At 40.7% G+C, this 15,681-nt stretch overlaps 1 protein-coding gene across 1 annotated transcript in view; it reads right to left on the bottom strand.

The window, feature by feature from the left end:
- PTDSS1 (phosphatidylserine synthase 1) overlaps positions 1–15,681 on the bottom strand; it is a 73,019-nt gene that overhangs the window by 55,449 nt on the left and 1,889 nt on the right. Inside the window, exon 2 of the mRNA XM_002819300.5 lies at positions 5,866–5,957. Within this exon, the coding sequence (XP_002819346.2) occupies positions 5,866–5,957 (92 nt within the window). The remainder of the gene's footprint in view (positions 1–5,865; positions 5,958–15,681) is intronic.

Below are 15,681 nucleotides of genomic sequence, written 5' to 3'. Positions count from 1 at the left end.
CTCCTCAAAGACCATAAAAAAGTGCTGAGTGCAGCCGGCTGTGGTGGCTCATGCCTGTAATCCCAACACTTTGGGAGGCCGAGGTAGGCAGATCACCTGAGGTCAGGAGTTCGAGACCAGCCTGGTCAACATAGTGAAATCCCGTCTCTGCTAAAAATACAAAAAAAAAAAAATTAGTTGGGCGTGGTGGCATGCACCTGTAATCCCAGCTACTCAGCAGGCTGAGGCACAAGAATCGCTTGAGCCCGGGAGGTGGAGGGTGCAGTGAGCCGAGATTGTGCCACTGCACTCCAGCCTGGGCAACAGAGTGAGACTCTGTCTCAAAAAAAAGGGCTGAGTGGTGTTTCTCTTGCAGACAACAAAAGGAAAAAGAGAGGGCTTGTTCTATGAACTTTTTTCTAGGCGGATTTATTATTTAATTCAGCATATATTCATGAGAAGTTACTGTGGGCCAGGCACTTGAAGTACAGATAAGGCTGGGCTGGTTTTGGGGGCGTGGTAAGGTGGAAAGGGGATGAACAACAGTTAAAGGGAGTTCTCAAAAGTAGGAAATGTACACCAGAAGGTTGCCCGTTGAAAGAAATCTCCAGCCAACTGGAGACTCAAATAGGTTTCTAAATTTCACTCCAGTGATAGAGTGGTATAGTTAAAATTACACATACACTTGAGTGTCAGTTGCTATAATGGGATGAAGGTAGCAATTAAAACATTTTTGTAAGGAAGCCAAAAGAGAATGAAGAGGAGAACTGAAGAGGCGAAGAGGGCAGAAGAGAAGTGTAAAAGCGGACATCAGACCCTCTCCTTCCCCTGCTCTCACTGCCAGCCCTCTCCCTCCACATCTGCTTATGGGACTGAATGAAAGAACTCTGGGACCTAATCCTGCCACTCACCCTGTTGATTGTCACACAGAATTTTGTTTGAGTGTCCACTCCTCTGCCATATAGCTCAGGGGTGGATTCTAAACCAACGGAGGTAATCCTAGTCCCCTGTCATTCTTCTAGCCAACAAATATCTGTTGAACACCTACTCCTCTAAACACTATACATTTCTGTCCTTGGAACTGGTTGAGAAGAGACATGTGGCCCAATCCTAGTCAAAGACATGTAAGTGTGCTGGAGGATTGCTAGAAAAGGGGTCTCTACTCAAGTAAAGACACACAAGAAGAGATGATCTCTTCATCTGCTGGCCATTGCCTGCCACTACATGGCTGGCACTGCAGGAGCTGTCTCAAGGCCAGCAGGGCAGACTGCAGCCTAGAAGATGGCAGAACAGAAAGGGGTAAAGAAGCTGGGTCTTCACAGGTTACTGAGCCACTGAATAAGCCAGTCTGCCAACCACCCTATCTCAGAACATCTTGTTATGTAAGAAAATAACGAATTTCCTTAGTGTTTAAGCCATTTTGAAATGTGTTTTCTATCACTTGCAGCCGAAAGCATCCTGACTATTATAAAACCCTATGGAGAAAGTAAAAGGTCTTTTTTGTTATTTAGATTCTACAAAAAGAATCACAAGGCTCCCTTCCCATAGACGTTCACCAAGTCTACCACATAGATAACATACATGAACTCACACATACGTGATGAGACAAATGGACACAATCCACTTTTGGCCTATACACAGCCGTGCAGGGCAGCATTTACCAGGTCAAGGATAAATGCATTTCAAGTTGCCAAAAAATTGTTCCGGACGTGCTATCCACTGCAGGCACTTCCCCAAAACTGTCTGTGAAGGAGAGGGCAAGTTTGGGCTCCATTTTTCCTATTCATTTTCATTACTTGATTTGAGAATATGTGCCAAGGGTGGGGAGAATGGAAAATAACGGGACAAGACTGAGTGTGAAGGGGCATGTACACTCCACTCACAGAGACAGCCATTCAGCATGGGCTCCTGGGAGGCCTGTGGCCTGAGAGCGGGCTCTAATAGGGGAGGCCACACACCTCAGGGACACCCTGCCCAGGGCCCTCCCAACACCCCACCATCTCCACTGGCACCTTCCAAAGCCATCCCTAATTTGAAAATATTCAATAACATTCTTTCATGTGGAAAAGTTAGTTTTACTACTCTTAGGTAAGGTATGAATAAACAGATCCTTAGAAAACAAACGACGTAAACACAGTATGTTTGCTACATACACATGGCTTCAAGAGAATCCAAGTCCTCCCTTTGCTGACTAATGTCCCAATCCCTCCTGCACAGGACACTGAACTGCCATCCTCCTTGTTTATACCTTCTATACCTATCTGAAACCTTATTTTTGGCATGGTCTGCCTTTTGGTGAATGGTGTGTGTGTGTGTGTGTGTGTGTGTGTGTGTGTGTGTGTGTGTGTGTGTATGTGCCCGGGAGTAGGAGAAAGGATGGTAGGGCAGAAATAGAGTGGAAACAGGAGATAGTAGGAAGGCTCAGATCAATGTGTCACCTCCTGCCAGTCACAGACAACACATGGGCAACGGAGGAGCATCAACTCAGTCACCACCCACCTCCTTTGTGGGACGCAAAGCACGCTAGGTCCAGGCCAACTAAGATCCCACCCTGGGGGAAAAGACAAGCCAGAGACTGACAGAAAAAAAGAGAAACAGGAGGAGACAGAAAACATATTATGGAGAAAGCCAGAGATAAAGCACATTGCAATGGACCTAATATGAGATATGACCAGAGCAGCACCGCGGAAGGGAAATGCATAGCTGCGGCCCTGCCAGCAGGCTGACATCAAAGGCTGGGGGACATGGTGGCACGTTTCAGCCTTCTCACTGGTAAACCGAGCTGGCTGAACTAGATGAGCTCTGTGGCTCCTCCTCCCTTTGTGTGTATCACAAAGTCCATGCAGCCAGGATCAAAACAAAAGCACAGTCCCACAATGAGAGATTGAGCAGCTGAAGTCAACTTTGAAGATTAGAGGACTTCATTGGGGAACAGAGGCAAAGCCAGAAGAAATCACACAAAGTGTTATATCACATAGATTTAATCCCCTAACCTTCAGTGCCTTTGGTACCTCAAGAACAACATCTGCTAATGAAGCCCCAATACTCAGCTCCCGCTAAAGACTTAGAGAAGGGAAGGCTGTAAAAATCACAGCTATTGAGAGACTAATCTTTTAGAATCCTCATACTTCTAAAACAGCTCTGGGCTCAGAAACAGCAAATTTTTCATAAGAAGCCAAAAAGAAACCTTCAAAGCCATGAAAAAGTAACCCTTGAGAACTAAGCAACAAATAACACAGGTCAAGGAAAGCTGAAGACTTAAAGAACAGACCTGATACCTGTGCACTGATCAGTTGCCTGAGGACATATGCATGTATCATGCTCTGATTGACTGATAAGGGAACAAAAAGACAGGACAGAGGACATAAGAGAAATAAGAGAAAAGTAGGAATAGAGGGCACAAACCAATAATGGTCACGGCATTGAGTGATGACAAAGAAGGAGGCAGCAGATCACGGGATACAGAAGGTAGAATGGCTGAGGGGAATGGGGAATAAACTGTCACCACCACCTGAATAGTCACCTAGTCATGTTTTAGAGGCTCCAAATGTCTGCTTTGGTGGTGGTCAGCCTTGTGTTGGTATGTAACCTGAGACAGAGTTCGCCACTTCCTTGCTTTAAGATGTATTCTTAGGCCACCTTTGTATGGAAAGAGCTCAGGGAACCCACCGTTGGCTGGCCACTTATGCCATATACAATACGGCACTCTTGAAGGAGAGGAGGGTCTACATAAGACCCAAGCACTCCTCTAACCTAAAATTTGATGAGAGGGAAGGGAAAGTTGGCAAATAGCCAAAAAGCTGTTTGACATCAGGGATTTTTTTCAGCAAATTTGATAGCAGGAATCCCAGCTGCTCAGGCAGCTGAGGATGGAGGATTGCCTGATGCCAAGAGTTTAAGACCAGTCTGGGCAACATAGTGAGACCCCATCTCTATCTACAAAAAATATTAAAAATTAGCTGGGTGTAGTGGTGTAACCCTGCAGTCCCAGCTGCTCAGGAGGCTGAGGCAGAAGGATTGCTTGAGCCCAGGAGTTTGAGGATGTAGTGCTCTATAATCACACTTGTGAATAGCTATTGCACTCCAGCCTGGGTAACACAGCAAGACTCCATCTCTAAAAATTTTTTTTTAAAAGTTAAAAATTCTATAGCAGGGTCAACACCCCTTTATTCCATGACTTACCCATATTATGCACTACTTGTCTTCATACCGTGATAATTGTGCATTACCAGAACCATCAATCCTTATGGAAAAGCCAAACTACATTTGACATATCTGCCTAAGTTATGCAGATTTTCATTAAAAAATTTTTTAACCTAAAAGCTTGAGTGGTTGTTGGAGAGCTAAACTCAGCTCCCAAATAACTTGGCTATGTAGAACAATTCATTCTCTGAGAGATTCAGTCATGGTTTTATCAGCATGATTATTATGCTAGTCTGCTACATACTAAAACCACTACGTTCTTGTAAACACAGTGCTACATGAGTCTGCCTCCAGAGCGATGCTCCTAACTACGATGGAAAACTCGGATTATTATTATTATTATTATTATTTTGAGACGGAGTTTCACTCTTGTTCCCAGGCTGGAGTGCAATGGCGTGATCTTGGCTCACTGCAACCTCCGCCTCCTGGGTTCAAACGATTCTCCTGCCTCAGCTTCGCAAGTAGCTGGGATTACAGGCACGTACCACCATGCCTGGCTAATTTTGTATTTTTAGTAGAGATGGGGTTTCTGCATGTTGGTCAGGCTGGTCTCGAACTCCTGACCTCAGGTGATCCGCCCACCTCGGCTTCCCAAAGTGCTGGGATTACAGGTGTGAGCCGCCGCACCCGGCTGTTTTTTCTACTCTATCTTATAGATGACTCGTATCTCAAAAAATAGGACAAAATTCCACTGCCACCATCTTAGGAAGCCTGAAGGCCCTGACATGGAACATTTCCAGGTAGCATCTGATAACATTCATAATGAGCTTCTTATATTACACATGATAGCCTACTGAATAGCATGAGCGGTTACAAAAGAAATGCATCTTAAAGCATGATATTTAAAACCCGAGTAGGGCCGGCCCATGGAGAATAACCCCTAAGAAAGACTGGAACAATTTCCAAATATCATAGGTGTTAAAAAAAAAAAAAATAGACAAGAGTGAGCGTTTAGAAGTGGCTACGGCTACGGCGAACAAGTAGAGAATATTCTAGTGGAAAGGTACTGAAAGGGAATAAGAAAAAAGAAAACAACTTTTAAGGAAGAATTTGGAGGAAACGGATGAATTGTGAGCACGGCAGAACACCAAACTTGCTTTTTAAACAAAAGCTTTGCCTCACTCACTCCATAATCATGATGAGGGTAAAATTCACAGAAATCATTGTCTTTTTTTCCTGCTGATGAAAATTCATATCCTAAATGCACAATCAGCAAAGTTTATGATGATAAAAGATCATTTGGGACAACTTATTTAAGTAATACTCATTACAGCACTGACCCTGTCCTTAGCAAAAAGGAAGAACTCAGCAGTAATGGAGTATTTTATGACTCAACTGATAATAACAAAAACAGCAACAAAAAGAACCACATTTATTGAGAGCTTATAATTTGTCAGTCATGTTCACAGTGTTTAACGTGCACCCACTTAGTTAACCCTTACAACCGTACCTGTCTGCTATCTCCATTTTATAGAAGGAAACTGAAGTATTCTCAGCACTCTTAGGAGGCTGCCCTGGGGCTAGGAAGTGGCAGAATGAGCAGTCTGCCTCCAGAGCCTGTGCCCCTAACCACTACACAAAACTCAGATTATTTCTTTACTCCATCTTCTAGATGACTCACATCTCAAAAAAACCAGAAAGGCACAATATAGGAGAAATGTGGTAATGCATGACATTACTTACCATTGGGGAAAGCTAACACACTGATGATAAGAAAGAAGAAAATAACAGAGAGGATGCCTCTCCAGATGTTGTCTTCTGGAACAGAGTCATCCCTGAAAATAGAAAAACAACATTGAGCATTTACTTTCAGATCCAAATAGAAAACCTAGAGGAAGGAAGACTTCCATGTTCTAAAAACTGGTGGACTGCTAGATGTATGACAGGATTGAACATAGGTTCTGAAATAAGAGATTTATACAGATCATACAATAATTCTTAGATCATTATGTGTCCAAACGGCACTAACAAACTAATGCTGACTGTTAATTTCACAGACCTGATTATAAAACCAGACTACATAATCAGACACACTTTACCTTCCAGTGAAGTGCACTTTTAATAGACACCTAACAACAGAATATCTGCCCAGAGATTATAAATGTGGCCCTCAAAATGCCAGCCTGATCTTTACTAGGGTACCTGTGATGCCTTCTGGCTTAGGTAGGGAGGCTCAACATCCAATTTCCAGGAACACCAGTTTTTACTTAAGAATGGCTGCACACTGAGGGCACACAATGTCCTCATTCAGACTGACATCACATAATTGACATTGAGAATGATGATGACAACAGTAATAGCTCCCATTTATCTGTCTACTGTGTGCCAGGCACTGACCAGGCAGTTTATAAACATTATCCCTAATGATCCCAAGTTTGCAAAATGGAAGTATTATCAACCACATTTTACAAAATGAGGTTGCAAAAGTTCAGAAAGATTAAGTAACTTGTCTGAGGCTGTGTAGGTAAGACATTGCTAAGTTGGCATTCAAAACCAGGTCTGCTAGACACTGAGGACAATGATTGTTCCCCCAAGCCAAGCTGTCTCATGAAAAAATGATCTGTCATCCTAAATCAGCCTGACTTATGTTAGAGGCACAGGGTTGGTATAAAAGACATTGACAGGACACACAATATGTAGGTTACAAATTAAAAGCAAGGCTGAAATTAACAACTGTTGCATGGGAAAAGAAGGTTGATTCTGTAACTCATACTTTATAATAAATATATTCTGGAAGATTCAAAAAATTAAAATTAAAGATTCAAAAAATTTTAAAAAATACTGGAAGAAATTGGAGAATTAAAAAAAACAAACGAACCTCAAAACAAAACAAAACAATCAACAATCATGAAGTGGTAAATTCACATGGCAAAGAAATCGGTAACAAAATCGAAGGAAAAGAGGTAAACTTGGGGAAAAAAATTTATAACTCATATCAAGACAAAAGACTAATTTCCTTAATATGCAAAGCATTTTCCCCAAAATCAACTAACAGGAAGAACAACAAATGAACATAGAAAAACAAATAGAAAAACGGGCAAAAGATATGAAGTTTGTTCACAAAGTAAAAAAATCTAAAAAGAAAAATGTGCAAAGCATATGAAGAGTTTGTTCAGAGATTAAAAAATCTAAGGCTCTCAGAAGTGAAAAGATGGTCAACCTCACTCATGTTAAGTTAAAAATAGTGACCGTTTTAAAAGTCTACCTTATTGAAAAACGGGCAAAGGATATGAAGGGTTTGTTCACAGAGTAAAAAATCTAAGGCTCTCAGAAGTGAAAAGATGGTCAGCCTCACTCATGGTAAGTTAAACTAGAAACCGTTTTTAAAATCTACCTTATTGATAAAGGTAAAACTTTAATGACTGAGCTGGGGAGGATATGAAGAAACAGGAAAATAGGCATGCTCATACATTGCTGGTAGCAGCATAAACAAATCACCTTTATGGAGGGCAATTTGGCATTATTTTAAGTCTACAAATGCATATGCTCTGTGACTCAGCAATTTTACTTTCGGGTATTCATTCTTTAGATAAACTCTCATTCACGCAAAAATGACATATATCCCAGATTGTTCACTACGGCATTACATGTACTCTTAAAAAGTTGGAAGCAATCGAAATGTCCGCCAAAAAGAGACTGAGTAAAGAAATTATGGTCCAGTCTTGCGATGGAAAGCTGGGCAGCCATTTAAAAAAACAAGGAAGCTTTTTAAGAATCAACTGATTCATAATAACTTAAAAGATATCATTAAGTAAATAAAGCAAATTGCAGAATAGTAGGTATAATAAGCAACTATTTGTGCAAAACAAGGTGGGGGAATGTGTATGGGTATGTAGCTTATAATTTATGCTTATGCTTGCATAGGATGTCACTGGAAATCCACCCCAAAAAATGGTGACACTGGTTTTCTCCAAAGAGGAAAAATGAGGGGCTGGGGAGAAGTATGGAGAGAGGTATTCACCACATACCCTTTGATGTTTCTTGGATTTCAAGCGACGTGAATACATCATTCTCTTTAAAAACATTAACTAAAATTTTAATTAATGGGTTATTAACCACAAACAAACGGCTATGGCAAATCAGTAAATTAGTCTCTATTTAAAATTATCTACCAATCAAAATGCTTGAAAAGGTACATCAGCACTAAATTTATAACTAAATGGGTAATACATTAGGTTATAAAACCAATGAAATGGCAGTTTTGTAAATTTTGAGCAATTTTATTAGAAAAACAGGATCAAATGGATGGCCTAGTTTCAGAGGGGGCAAAATGTTGATTAAACGGAATAAAATAGCAGTTGGGTCTGAAAAGTTGGCAGTTTTATATTTGTCTAATTAGGAAAAAATGTATTAATGAAAGACAGTGAGGTCTTTGGATAAACTGAAAATATGCAGTATGGGAAGATCAAACTTCTGCAATCAAAGATTAGGGGATAGGAGAGTGAGTTTATGAAGCCATGTGAGTCCTATCAGACTAAAGGCCCCAATGTCACACTCTACTGTGAGTTTTGAGAGCAGAGAGGGTGCCCCCACCTCATTTAGAACAGCCCCTTACCAGTCTGTGGTGGTGGTGCACAAAAAGAACAGAATGCCTGACAGGTGAGGATGCCAAACTCCCCTCTGGCCACAGGGCAACCTGTGCACACAGGGCCATTCTACAAGGTCTGGTGTGAGTCCCTCCTCTCTGAACCCCGAATAATCCAGAGATTTAACCACATGCTGAGGTTTCCTAGTTAATCATGAAACAGAACTTGGCTGCAGAGTCCACATGAGTGGACCCCAAATGAGGGACAAGATCTAGTATCCATGGATAGCCACTATATTCTAGTGGCTTTGCTCTCTGAAGCTTTGTAACACTCTAAAGCAGGAAATGATCATAATCTGCATTTTACTGATAGGGCTTGGCCCCAAAGTACAAGCTCTTTCCCCTACAGGAGGCCATACAGTGCAGTGACTGGTACAGGCTGGGGCCAGACCACCAGCCTGTGTGACCTTGGGCAGATTACCTAACCTCTCAGTGCCCCAGTTTCCTCCTCAGTAAACAGAGGATGGTAATAGTTCTACCTCATAGGGTTGTGTGAGGATTAAATAACTTAAAACATGTAAAGCACTTAAAACAGTGCCTGGCACAGAGGAAGTGTCCGTTACTATCATGAGTTCACAACGTTTGAATGCCCTTCCTTTATGTCCACTCATTCCTTCATCTAGTTAATGCCTATCATTGGGTAGGGATTCTTTGAGATCTGAGATGAAGAGACATGACCCTTATTCTTGAGTGGATCAAGATAAAAAAGGACAATGAGACATTATCTTAGTATAGCCTTGCCCTGAAGGAAATGTTTTTCATATGTAGGAACTGTCTCTGACAAACCTCAAAAAAGCCTGGGTATTCACCTGTGATTGGCCCCTTGGTGGGGTTGTAATTGTCTCCTACGGCTTTGTGAGGCTGCAGTGTGGTTCCTGCTTCTCAGGAAAGATCATGACTTGTGGTCTGGGCTGCCCAATCCTCATCTTGACTCTTCCTGGCCTAAGGGTACTTGCTCAACTAAGACATTTCAGTTCACAGCAACAAAAAATATGAAGACTTAAAGCTTTCCATTGTGATGCTGTGACACCGCCTTGACTTCTTTTCTGGGTCTACTGCAGCTACTAACAACAAAATGCCCCAGTCTGCAGTGCCCTGAACACGCCAAAGAACTTTCACAGCTGGTGTTTTATTTAACAGTTCCACAGTTCTGTGGGGGAAGGTAGAGCCAATATTATCTTTGTTTGAAGGATGAGGAAAATCAAGCTCTTGGTTTATCTTGCCCACCGTCACACACAAATAGAGGCAGAGTGGAAGTAGGTATGAGGGCTTCTGGAATGCAGGCTGTAGGTCAAGATTGCTATTATACATTCTCCAATAAGGACACAAACAGACAAGCTTAGGGAGGCAAAGTCCTCCTCGCTCTCTGCTAAACTTAGGAGGTTCTCCAGCATAGCACTGACCACATATTGTGAAAATACCAACTGTACAGATTAAAATAAGAAAGCTCCCCAGGGCACAAGTCTCACCTCATTTCCCCAAGGTAGCTCTAGTGCCTGGCACAATGCCCTGACACACAGCAGGCATCCACCTGCCATAGTAGGTGGCAAGAATGAGCAAGATGATATGACAGAGTAGGCCAGTGACTCAGGTAACATGAGGGGGGAGTCTCAGCCTGACCCACACGGTCCACTGGCAGCGACTTCCCTCTCCCCTTGCAGAGTGTTGGCTACAGAGGGCTATTGAGACCATCAGCAAATATCTAAAATCCCAGTCAAGTTTTCAAACACCTTGGCTTCTTCTGCAGAGCATTGTTTCAGCTAGGATAGGGAACTACCCAAAGAGACAAAGTCTTAACAGCAGGAAGTATCAGGAAAGCCCTGAGATTGAAAAAAAAAAAAAAAAAAAAAAAGTTTGCACTCCAAAGAATTTCTGGAGTCTGACTCCGATTCTGTCTCAATTTAATATCTGAGTACAGGAATTTGACCAGAGGGGTGGTAACTTCAGGAAACCAAAGCAAACTCCATTCACTTGCCTACAACCTTTTAGACAAGTCTTTCTCCCTGGGGTCAGGCAGCCAGGAATATCTAACCTTTATTATGATTCCTAAGGCTTCTAGGTTAATTGTCCCTCTCCCCCTCCCATCTTCTCCCTCATTACCTTTAATATAAGTCCTTAAATAAAGACCTATAGGTTCATGTTTAGATGAGTCACTGTTAAGGATCATCTCTCCCAATAAAAAGTTTAATCCCAGGTTACATGGTAGACCAATGTTAAGTAGCTTAGGTATTATCTTTAATACCACACTCATCTATTTTATAGAAAGCTATGATCCTTGTCAAGAATTATGGGTGAGACATCAACTAAAGGAAAAGAATGGTGATAAATTTTAAGTTCTTATTGAATAAATGATTTCATGCATTCAATTCATTCAGCATTTACTGGATGTCTATCCTGGGATGATTAAGATAACTGGCCTCAAGAAGCTGATACAGAAACTAATATTATGACATGTTAAACAATAATAACAAGTATTTGGAAGGATATAAACATTTCTTCCTCTGTGCTTCTTGGAACAATTGAGAAAGGTATCTTGGAGGGGAACCATCCAAATGGATTGTGAAGGATGCCAAGGGTGTCATGTGTGGGCAGGAGGTGGCGGGAGGTGCCTTCCAGTCTGAGAGATGGCAGCCCTGCCTAGGTGTGAGACATGTGAGCTGTCGGGGCCTGCTGGGTGTTGGGTGTGCTGTGTATGGAGGGAGGGATAGAGGTGGGAAAGTAGACTTACTCCATTACAAAGGACCCTGGAGTCCTGGAGTCCAGCTAGTATTTTCCTATAGGTGGCAGGCATCTACTGAAATACCGATGTCAACCAGCTTTGGTGTTATCTTTCATACCATACTAATTTCATTTTATGGAAAGTCACAATCCTTGTGAAGAATTACAGCTAAGTTATCAACTAAAGCAGGAGAAAGGTGATATGTTTTAAAGTATTTATTGGATAAATGAGAATTTTAAACAGGGAAAGATGGGACCATGATTTTGTCTAAAAAGATCACAGGGGCAGCACTGGAGGGAGGGGGAGCCAGGGCCTGGGAGTCAGCTATCCCAAAGCGTTGGGAGTTTGCTGAGCAAAGCTTGGGAACAGAAAGAGAACAGTCCCGAAAGCTATAAAGGCCCAATCAGACCTGCTGAAGATAAACGAGATGGTGAACTCCAGGATGGGAGAAACCTGGGCTAGAGGCAATGAGGACTATGAACTGTTGAATTGAATTAATTGAATTAAATGGGATGCCAGGGCTGAGGAAGCAGTGCAGGCTGACTGGACTAGTCCTGGTTCTGGGATTAGTTAAGACTGAAAAACTAACTTCTCCACAGAAATCTGGGGCAATAGGAATTATGTCACAAGATAAATTGTGTCACATCTGGTAATAGAACTACATCTAAAATGCTAAACACAGTTTATTCAGAACAGATGAACTTGAATTAAGGTCGCTTACTAAAGAGGAGTCTGAAAGGCAGCAGTTCCTAGGTATATAATCTCTGTGGGCTGAGGCATCATCAAAGCCAAATAAATTTAAGTTATCCAAGTGCCCATTCACTGCAGAAGACCCCAGAGAAATATATGGCACATTTCCCCCTTTAATAAATTAGAAATCGTATTATGGACATAAAACTCTGGAAATCAGTGTAAGAAAAAATATAAAACATTAAGTTCAATAAAAAATTTGATTCATATGGTAACTGGGGAAAAGAAATGTTAACAATCATCGATAACTGGACCTCAGGTGCAATCTAACACAATGTTCACCTCCAGGGCTGGTTTAATCCTAGCCCATAATCACTATAGATGAGCACTTAACATTGCTAGTGTCAGGGAACAAGGGCATGCAGGGCTTTTGTTGCTGGGAGAGAAGGAACATGATGTATATAAAGTAAACACGATAAAGACAACTGAGTCAGCAGTATCAGGGGACATTTTCTAATGGGAATTTATGTGGTCAAGAGGGAAAGAACAGGGAAGGCTAGCAAGTATCCATAAGCAATACAATACAGGTGGCCAGAAGTATGCCCCAATGATATGACGGTGAACTGGAGTTCCAAAGCCAATAAGGGAAATTAAGTAAAAACCATTATTAACAAATCAATCAATCAATCAATCAGTCTGTCCATTTCCCTGTCCTTGCCTGTCTCCTTAGTTCTAAATCGAGGAGAAATGAAGCATAGACAAATTGATGATCACTTAAGTACACAAATCGCAGAAAGCCAATGTCTTCTAGGTAAGTAACAATTTTTGTTGGACAAGTGCTAACAAAGGCTGATTCTACTGTTTAATGGCAGGTGCCTCTTAAGGAGAGGTGGGCTTCTTTGAATGTGAATTAATAGATTCTGGTGTTTTCTAAATCTAAAGCTTGAGTTTTTTAAACTAAAGGCATTCAATATTTCCAAGGTTATGAACCTCTGAATGCAGAGTAAATATGAGGGTATCTTATAGGTAATTATTATACTCTGAGCTTGAGACAAAAGTTTTCCTTGCCCTACTTTGGCTAACAAACTTCTAAGACATATGCGTAAGCATTTATTTATAAAAATACTATTTATTTTTTAATAGAGATGGGGTCTTGCTATGTTAGCCAGGTTGGTCTTGGACTCTTGGCCTCAAGCAATCCTCCCACCTTGGCCTCCCAAAGTGCTGGGATCACCGGCGCAAGCCATTGCGCCCAGCCTACTTATTCTAAAATGTGGGAAAGAAAGTTTTTGGTTTTCTTTTGAGACAGGGTCTCATTCTGTTGAGTGAGTAAGGTGGAGGCTGGAGTATGGTGGCATGATTTCAGCTCACTGCAACCTCTGCCTCCTAGGCTCAGGTGATCCCCTTACTTCAGCCTCCAGGTGCATGCCACCACGCCCAGCTAATTTTTGTTTTGTTTTGTTTTGTTTGTAGAGATAGGGTTACACCATGTTGTCCAGGCTGGAAATGAGCTTTTTCAAATAGGAAAATGATTAGGTAGTATCTAACTTTATTTTTAATGATGGTGATAAAGACAGGAGATTTAAACACTATGCTTTAACAGGGAATTGACCTAAGGGCCGTCTAACAAAAGAACTACCTGACAAATCCAAACTTGTCTCAGACTTCAGTGCAAGGTATCTAATCCTCTGTAATCTTAAATTCTTGCTGGATCTCTGAAGCATGTGACAGTACCCAAGTACTGTTTCTCACATACTCATTATATGACATCCCAAAAGTATCCTATCTCCTTGTTCTCTTAGACAACTAGTCTTTGCAAAACAAACTTTAAGACATATTTTTTAAGTTTTACTGAAAGAATTGCACTGAACAATTGTCCAACTAAAATCTTATAAAATAAATATAAGGCACTGGAGTTAATAATTACAAAAGGGCATAGCATAAATTTTCATTTAAGAAGTTGTTACTTTCCGTCTTTATGGAGGAATAAAGAGCTATCATTGTAATGCCCCACTTAAGTCACAAATCATTACAAAAAATGAGTAAGATTTAGTAAGTACTAATTCTATTAATGGTGCTTATGATTTTATATAAAGTTAAACTTGTTATTAATTAGTTCTTCATTATGTGATTTCTGTCTCTTTATGAAATTAGTGGAAGAAATAAAATTGTTAACATTTTTGGAAGAGGCCACAGTCTGAAGTTCAGATTATGGTTCTTCTATTATTTTGGACAAGCTGTTAAAATTCATATTCATTTCTTATACTTTCACTGCTGCAATTTATTGACTGCCTTGACAGAATATGATGTAAAAGGAAATTTCAGAAGATTGTGACTTTTTATATCAGAAAAGAGGAAGAGAAACCTATTTTGAAAGGACCTAGAATAATATTAAAAATGAAAGGCTGAAACAAATGGCTCATTCTTGCTTCTCATTATTTAAAACAAAATACCATAATTATTTTTCTAATTTCCAGAGAAACTCCCTCACTAATTTCATTATTTCAAGCCCACACCTAAGATGAAGTTAAACTGAAGCTAACATGAAACAGGTATGTATGTTATCTAATGTCCATTTTTCCAATGCTTTTATCCTTCTCAATTACAGAGCATATTACATCCTCATTCAATAATAAATATAACTTAGAAGACAGTAGCATTCAATGGAATCACATCGTAATAACCACTAATGTTTATTAAGCACTTAATACTTGCCATGCACTGAGCTAAACAGATTATCTAAAAAGATGAATTTAATCCTCATGACAGATAATCCTGACAGATTAATGTATTGATATTTTCATGTTACATACAGATAAGGAAACTGAGGCCTAGCAAAATTATGTGGCCACACAGCTATTAAGTGATAAAATCAGGCAACATAATGAAGTATTTGAAAGTAACCATAGTTAGGGACATGACTCATTTCTCTCCAAAGCTAGAAATATGTCTGGTCAGGTACTGTGGAAAGGTCTGGTCTTAACCTGCTCCACAGCTTTAGCAGATTTTATAGTAATAGTGGCAAGATCCCTCAATCATTAAAGAGTAAGCAATTGTTACTTAAGCTTTATACCTTTAGGTAGATTCTTTCAAATGGATAAACACTTACATAACAAGAACCAAGAGTCAAGTGAATCCCAGAGGTAAGGAACAAGTGTGATGTGGGAGGATATTAGTTTTATGAGGATTTGAAAAACTGCAGTTATTCCCAAGGGAGGCACCACTGGCACTTGTGTGTGTGTACGCAAACGACTGTGTAGAAGACAATTCACTTTATGTTGTACAGGGCTGTCACATATGTCACAATACATTTAGTATCCGTTAACTGCTCCCCCTCCCAAATACTAGAAGTTCGCTCAATCCTTGTGACTACCCAATATATATATCCCTACACATGTTCTGCTGACCCTGACAGAGAACCTTGATTGTTGGATAAAAATACTGGGAGAGAAGTAACTGACATGAATTTTACATTGCGCTCCAGGGACTTTGCTAAATGCATTCA

The sequence above is a fragment of the Pongo abelii genome, chromosome 7 (assembly GCF_028885655.2).
Source record: "Pongo abelii isolate AG06213 chromosome 7, NHGRI_mPonAbe1-v2.0_pri, whole genome shotgun sequence".
Lineage (NCBI taxonomy): Eukaryota > Metazoa > Chordata > Mammalia > Primates > Hominidae > Pongo > Pongo abelii.
The sequence above is the reverse complement of the archived record's forward strand: the minus strand, read 5'-3'. Positions and strand labels throughout refer to the sequence as shown.